The sequence below is a fragment of the Diospyros lotus genome, chromosome 2 (genome assembly GCF_014633365.1).
Source record: "Diospyros lotus cultivar Yz01 chromosome 2, ASM1463336v1, whole genome shotgun sequence".
NCBI classification, from domain to species: Eukaryota; Viridiplantae; Streptophyta; class Magnoliopsida; order Ericales; family Ebenaceae; genus Diospyros; species Diospyros lotus.
Window position 1 is genome coordinate 40870016 of NC_068339.1, and position 7185 is coordinate 40877200.

General features: G+C 37.1%; 1 protein-coding gene across 2 annotated transcripts; it reads left to right on the forward strand.

Annotated features, from left to right (window-relative positions):
- Positions 1-904: 904 nt before the first annotated feature.
- On the forward strand, positions 905-6946 carry LOC127793814 (nuclear intron maturase 4, mitochondrial). Of its 2 annotated transcripts, XM_052324554.1 has the most exons (5): positions 905-1143; positions 1251-1440; positions 1808-2790; positions 2896-4136; positions 4344-6946. In XM_052324554.1, the coding sequence occupies exons 2-4, from the start codon at positions 1332-1334 to the stop codon at positions 4120-4122; spliced, it is 2319 nt and encodes a 772-aa protein (XP_052180514.1). In that variant the 5' UTR covers positions 905-1143; positions 1251-1331; the 3' UTR covers positions 4123-4136; positions 4344-6946. The 2 variants fall into 2 exon arrangements, with proteins under 2 accessions (XP_052180514.1, XP_052180513.1); XM_052324553.1 differs by having other exon boundaries at positions 1808-4136; positions 4344-6945.
- Positions 6947-7185: the final 239 nt, after the last annotated feature.

Genomic DNA, 7185 nt, shown 5'->3' on the forward strand with positions numbered 1-7185 from the left:
ACAGAGCGAGAGGGACAGGCAAAAAAAGGTAAAGGTGAAGAGGAGAAACAAGAAAACATAACAAAATATATAAGGAGATTTAGAGATGAAAATATTTTTATCTCTAATTTTCATCTTTTTTTTATCTCTAATTTTCGTCTCTGTTCAAATTAAAGACAGAATTCTCTAACTTAGAGATGGAAATCTCCAACTGTAATAACCACCAGAGACGAAAAAAATTCAAAGATGAAATTTTTTTTTCTTGTCTTTGAAACAGGCAAAAATCAAAGACAAAATAATTTCTATCTTTGATTCATTAAAACTTCAAAGATAAATTTTTTTTATCTCTAATTCTATCTTTGATATCTGACAAAATTCAAACACAAAAAAAAAAAAATTGATTTTGAAAAAAATATTTTAGAGACTAAATTTTTTTTGTCTCTAAATAATCAAAGACATAATTTTTTTGATCTTTAATTTAAAACACGCTAAGAGACAAAAATTTTCATCATTAATTTTATCTCTAATTTAGATAAAAAAAAATTATGTTTCTAAAATTGTCTTTAAAATAAATTTTAATTATTTTAATCATTCATCTTAAAATTTCTTTATTAGAGAGAATTTATTTTCGTTTTTAAAATTTATCTGTTAGAGATTATTTTCATCTCTAAAAGAGATTTTTTTTTTTTTTTGTTTTTTTAGTGGTGGCTTGCTAGCCTCAAGGTAGGGCTTACTTTATCTTGGGGTTAGTGCAAGTTGCAGTCCGTAGAATTTGGGCCGTGATATTAACACCATTAATTAAATTCTAATTAAGTAAATTATTTAAATTTAATTAAGATAAAAAATAAAAAATAAAAATTATTGGCAAAAAAGAAAAAGTAGAATTTAAAAAAAGGAAAATCTGAAAGCCGGCGGGACCATCGGCTGGAACCCATTCTGTCGCCGATTTTTTGATAGTTCTCTCACCCTCTCGGAGCAGAGCAGTTGGGCCGATCAAACCATCCATGGCTGTAGTCCATCCATGTAGACCAAACCGAACCATTTGAAACCCAAACGCTCGCTGTTGAATGACCGAGAGAAATAGTGGCAGGGTGGCTGGGTTACATTTATTGCAGCTAGCTGGTCGGCCGCAAGCAACCTGTTTGCTGAAATGCTTCACCGAAAGTAACTCGCTTTGCCTCATTGCTTGTGTTTCCTGCATATATCGTGATATATTATTTTTTTAACTTAAACATATCTCACAATCATATTGATGATTTTTGCTGTTCTAGGTGTCATCTATGGCTTATGCAGCTTGTCAATTTTTATCGAAGACAAGGGGAGTGAAGGAAAATTGGACATCTTAAGAAAAAATGTGGGTTATGGAGTTAGCAAGTATTTACAGAGGAAGATGGATGAGACGGAGCATGTTACGAAGAATTAATGGTGTTGGGTCTGATTCGGCATCTGTAGTTGACATAGGTAAGTAATGCTATTGCTTTTCCAAACGGGCCCCTATTATCAGGGGGTGGACATGCGGTAAAAGTAGTTTGAAATATTTGTTTTGTCCCCCTTGAAAATATTCAAATGTTTCTTCTCTTTACATGTAGTGTAGAACTATTTGAATTTAAGGGAGAGATGCAATGTTGCCATTTCCCATTTCTATTCTCACTACCAAAATAAGAAAAAAAAAACAAAAAGTAATCACCTTAAAATCTTAACTCTTCAGATGCCTTTTCTCTAATCATCATGAATGGACTGACTGATTCAATGATATTGCCTAGTAAATTGTCGATTTTAATTGCTTGCATACCATCAATCTAAATTGATGCCTATTTCCTTGTCACAGGAAGATGTAGATGGCAGTTCGTAGCTCATTCAACTTATTCTACTTCTGAAGCAGTTAGCAGTATTGGAGATAAAGATGTTGGCAAAGTGAATTTGGCTAAGGATTTAGCTTGCTTAGTTGAAGAATCGTCTAATCTCGATAAGAAGAAACCCATGACCCTTTTAGAGCTTAAGAGGTTGCTTGAACTCCGGATAAAGAAGAGGGTAAAGGAGCAATATGTTAACGGAAAGTTTCAAGACCTCATGCACAAAGTGATTGCCAATCCAAAAACACTTCAGGATGCTTATGATTGTATCAGAATGGACTCAAATATTGGCCTAGCTAAGGAAAGAGACTCCATCCCTTTTGAATCCTTGGCAGAAGAGCTCAGTTGTGGGAAATTTGATGTCAGTGCCAACGTCTTCTCTCTTTCGACAAGGGGTGCACAGAAAGAAGTACTTGTTCTTCCTAATCTAAAATTGAAGGTTGTCCAAGAAGCCATCAGGATAGTTTTGGAAGTGATTTATAGGCCCCACTTTTCTAAAATTTCCCATGGTTGTCGAAGTGGAAGAGGGCATTTCTCTGCCTTCAGGTACATATGCAAAGAAATTTCTAATCCTAATTGGTGGTTTACATTACATATTAACAAAAAACTTAATGTTTGTATCCTTGCTAAGCTCATTTCCACTATGGAGACCAAGATAGAAGATCCAAGTTTATATGCTATCATCCAAAGTATGTTTGACGCACAGGTACTCAATTTGGAGTTTGGGGGTTTTCCAAAAGGCCATGGCCTTCCACAAGAAGGAGTTTTATCCCCAATTCTACTGAATATATATCTTGATATGTTTGATCGTGAATTCTACAAGATGTCAATGAGATATGAAGCTTTTGATATGGAAGTTCAAAATGAACAGGATGCTTCCTACTCCAAGCTGCGCAGATGGTTTAGAAGACAGATAAAAGGAAATAATATTGTACAACCTTGTGGGGAGAACTCTAATGTGAGGATACATTGTTGTCGATTTATGGATGAGATATTTTTTGCAGTTTCAGGTTCCAAAAGTGTTGCTCTCACTTTCAAATCTGAGATTCATAGTTATTTGCAGGATTCTCTCTACTTGGAGGTTGATAATCAGACAGATATATTATCATGTAGTGGTCCCTATTCTGTTCAATTTCTTGGCGCTTTAGTTAAAAGAACTGTAAGAGAAAGTCCTGCAGTAAGAGCTGTTCACAAGCTAAAGGAAAAGGTAAAGTTATTTGCTTCACAGAAACAAAAGGCTTGGGATGCTGGAACTGTTAGAATTGGAAAGAAATGGCTGGCTCATGGATTGAAGAAGGTCAAAGAATCTGAGATCAAGCATTTGGTTGATAGTAACTCTCTTCTAAGTCAGATTTCTACTCTTAGAAAAGCTGGGATGGAAACAGATCACTGGTACAAAGTCTTAGTAAAGGTGTGGATGCAAGACATAAATGCTAAATCCGCAGACAGCGAGGAATTTATCTTATCCAAGTGTATTGCTGAACCTTCCCTTCCCAAGGAACTAAGAGATTCATTTTATGCATTTCAGAAGTGTGCAGAAGAATATATTTCTTCTGAGACAGCTTCAACTCTTGCTCTTTTGCCCAATTCTAGTTTGTCTACTGAATCTGTTATAATTACAGAGGTTATAGCTCCAGTAAACATTATAAAGAAGCGTCTGTTACGGTATGGACTGGCAAATGCCAAAGGATTTCCCTGTACAAGTCACAAGCTTATTTTACAAGATAGCAGTCAAATTGTCGACTGGTACTCTGGCATAGCTTCCCGGTGGCTTAAGTGGTATTGTGAGTGTCAGAACTTCAGTGAGATAAAGCTTATTCTTTGTGACCACTTGAGAAAATCTTGCATTCGGACACTGGCAGCTAAGTATCGGATTCATGAAACTGAGGTAGAGAAACAATTTGATACAGAATTGGACAGAATTCCTTCAACCCAAGAATTTGAATATGAGTTGGAAAATAAGACCTTGGTTTCTCAAGCTTCTCACAGTGACGGTGCATTAAGGTATGGAATTTCTTACAGTGGCTTGTGTTTATTGTCCTTAGCAAGAATGGTGAGCCAATCAAGACCTTGCATCTGTTTTGTTGTTGGGTGCATGGCTGCGGCGCCATGTGTTTATACCCTCCATGTGATGGAGAGACAGAAGTTTCCAGGTTGGAAGACAGGGTTTGCAAGTTGTATCCATCCAAGCATGAATAGAAGGCGAATTGGGTTATGCAAGCAACATTTAAAAGATCTGTATCTTGGCCATATATCGCTCCAATCTATTGATTTTGGCACCTGGAAGTGAGATTTTTCCAACAGGTTAATATACTGATTCAGTTCAATTTATCATAGAGAGGAACTCTATGCATGTAATAGTTTAGAAGTATGCTGTCATGAACTTTTAGTTACTGAGCACATTAGTTGATCTTCTTATGGAAGGAACTCATAGATAATTGTAAGATTGTAGATACTCATATTTGATTGGTTTGTTTTGTAATACTCATTTTTGCAATATCGATTTTACAGAAGTATACTCAGTTGAAGATGAAGCTACAACCCTGAGATATTTAAACTGAGGATCAGGGCCAAATAACAATAAGCAAATGGAGATGATGGTAGAAAATATGAACTCACATTACTTGGAATTTAGGGAAGGTACACTCATCGAGGTGCGGCAATGACATGGAGGCCAGAGAAGTGAGATTGTTGTGGTTACAGGAAAGTTTTACGTTGCTTTTCAATCACGTTAGCTCAGTGGCTCCGGATTTGAATAATCTAAGGAATGCCGCTCCACCTTTCACAGTGCACTGGATGATTTCAGCTCCAGAAAATCTTAATTTCACAATAGATCCAGCTAATTTGGTTCAATCTTCCTGCTTTAGATCTATCAGATTAGAATTTCCTAGACTTGATGGATTCGAACCACAGGAGTGGCCCTTTAAAGTCAGGCAGTACTTTGTTTGGGCTTTATGGAACACCAGAATGTCACAAAATTGTTATTGCATCATTCCACCTGGATGGATCTGTGGCTAGTTAGTTTCTTCAATGGATAAAGATGAGAAGTTACTAGGGCCATGGAGTGAGTTAAGAGTTGGAGCATCAGAATGTGATGAGGATCCACAAGGTGCTTTGGCCGAACTTGTACAAATTGGAGCCATGAGGGCTTTTCAAGAACAGTAAGTTTTTCAACTAAGGTATTTGAATTATCCATATATAAGTTGCTGATGACTGTTAATGAGGATAGCACAAAGGAAGGAGGAAAATTCTGGGAGACTAGACTGAGCAACAATTAAGTTGGAGAAGGATCGGTTGAAATGGTTGCAGAAATTAATTACAATGCATTAGAGGGTCAATTGAATCCCAAAACCATTAGTAGACTCACTGGTGGCATCCGAAATGCGGTTGAGTTTGCTCAGAAATAGGACATTCGTTAATGCAATGCAGATAGTGAGTGTAAATGTAAGCCCTTCAAGGTGTTGGTGGGAAATGGGGATTACCTTCCTTGTGACAGCAAGCATACTCTCTAGTCTCACTCAATTCACATTAGATTCCTATATTCTGTCTACGAAAGGATCTGAAGTCATTTATTTAGGGCCAGTAGTTGGTAATTGTATCACATCATATAAACGTATCTATACCATGTGGCAGAACAATGTTTATTTTAGGTAAAATAGCTCAGGTCATCCACAGAAATACTTTATATTCCAGGTTTTACCATCTTCTCGTGACTTTAGATTTGCGGCATATGCAGTAGGTTGGGACATGATTTACAACTTTATGTAGGTAGTCGATTGTTTCTTATTACACCGATGACATAAATTCCAAGATAAAAGGTTGCTTCATCCGTTTTACATCTTTATTAAGGGAAAATGATGCCATGTTTTCAGCACTGATTTATTCAAAGAAGATTTCACAAATCATGCAAGATGGGCCACTAAATGCAAGCATTATATTATATTTTATTTATATAGGAGCATGCTAATTGAACATAAAAAATTAATCTAATTATTAACTGCATGCTATATATAGCACAAGTCCTATTACGTTTGACTATGAATATGAGGACTGTCAAGGAGGCTTACCAAACTCCTACAAACTAGACCAATAAGGGAATATCAAGCTCAGTTTCTTGTCAACCAAAGATATTGGACTATCCAAACCATTCCTGACGAGCTGCTTCATGCCAGGACAACCTGAAATTCAGAGGAGGTAATAGCTAATAGGTTTTACAATCATAGACAAGCTATTGGTCTGGCTTGATTGCATGAAGACAAGTATAAGGCTGCAAAGAATTGGTCGTCCAAGCCCCCCTTCCAGCTTCTCTGTTATTAGATCTCCTCCAGTTAAGCTGATTCCCACCATGATCATAATTCTCAGTCAAAGCTTACGGTTCCTATAGGTTGTCACCTTCAGAACTGAAAAAGGGAAGGGATCAAGGACTTTGTTACAATTGTGAATTTGTGATAAGAAGTTTGTACTGGGGCACAGATGTAGAACCAAATTTTGTTACAAATGACTGAAGAAGGAAGTGGGCAAGAAGAAGAAATGGATTGTGATCCAACTGGAGGTGTCAATCGGTGACTTTGCAGTTAAAACCGATCCTGAAATAAGTCATCACGCTCTTGAAGGACAGCTAAATCCTAGAACTATTCAGTTGTTAGGCAAAATAAGAACTCATGAAGTACAAACTTTGGTAGATAGTGGCAGTATGCATAATGTTCTCCAGTTGAAAACAGCGCAGAAACTTGGACTGGTGGTGAAAAATGCAAATCCTTGGAGGTCTTAGTTGGCAATTGGGATCATTTGATTTTTGATAAGAGATGTTTGTAAGTGCCCTTGCAATTGCAGGATACTTTGTTCTGACTAGACTCGTTTGTTTTACCTATTAAGGCAGCTGAGGTGATATTACGAATCCAGAGGTATAGTCCCGTGAGTGTCCTTGAACTAGTTTATCCTTTCCCCTTCTTGTATCTGGTATGTATCAGGGTGGATCAAACTCAAGGGACCTTGGACCCAAGTGAGTTGGTACCTATGCTATTGAAGAGATACCATTATGCTGCCAAATCACAATTTGCTGTTACAAGATAGCATGCACTTCCATCTCTTTTTTCCGGTGCAAATTATCCTGTCATTTTCTTGAGTACAATTGATACGGACTAGTTTTACAACACAATAATTCCATTCATGGGATCAATGTATATGAGCTTTCTTGCAAATTTATTCATCTCATACTTGGGACTTGTCTTTTTAGACATGGGCATAGATGTTAAAGGCACGCTTAGGCGCAAGGTGCCTTAAGGTGCCAATCCGGAGCCTTGACTGGGCCAAGGCGACGCGTTTTTCGGTAGGCTCATCACTCCCCTCTTCC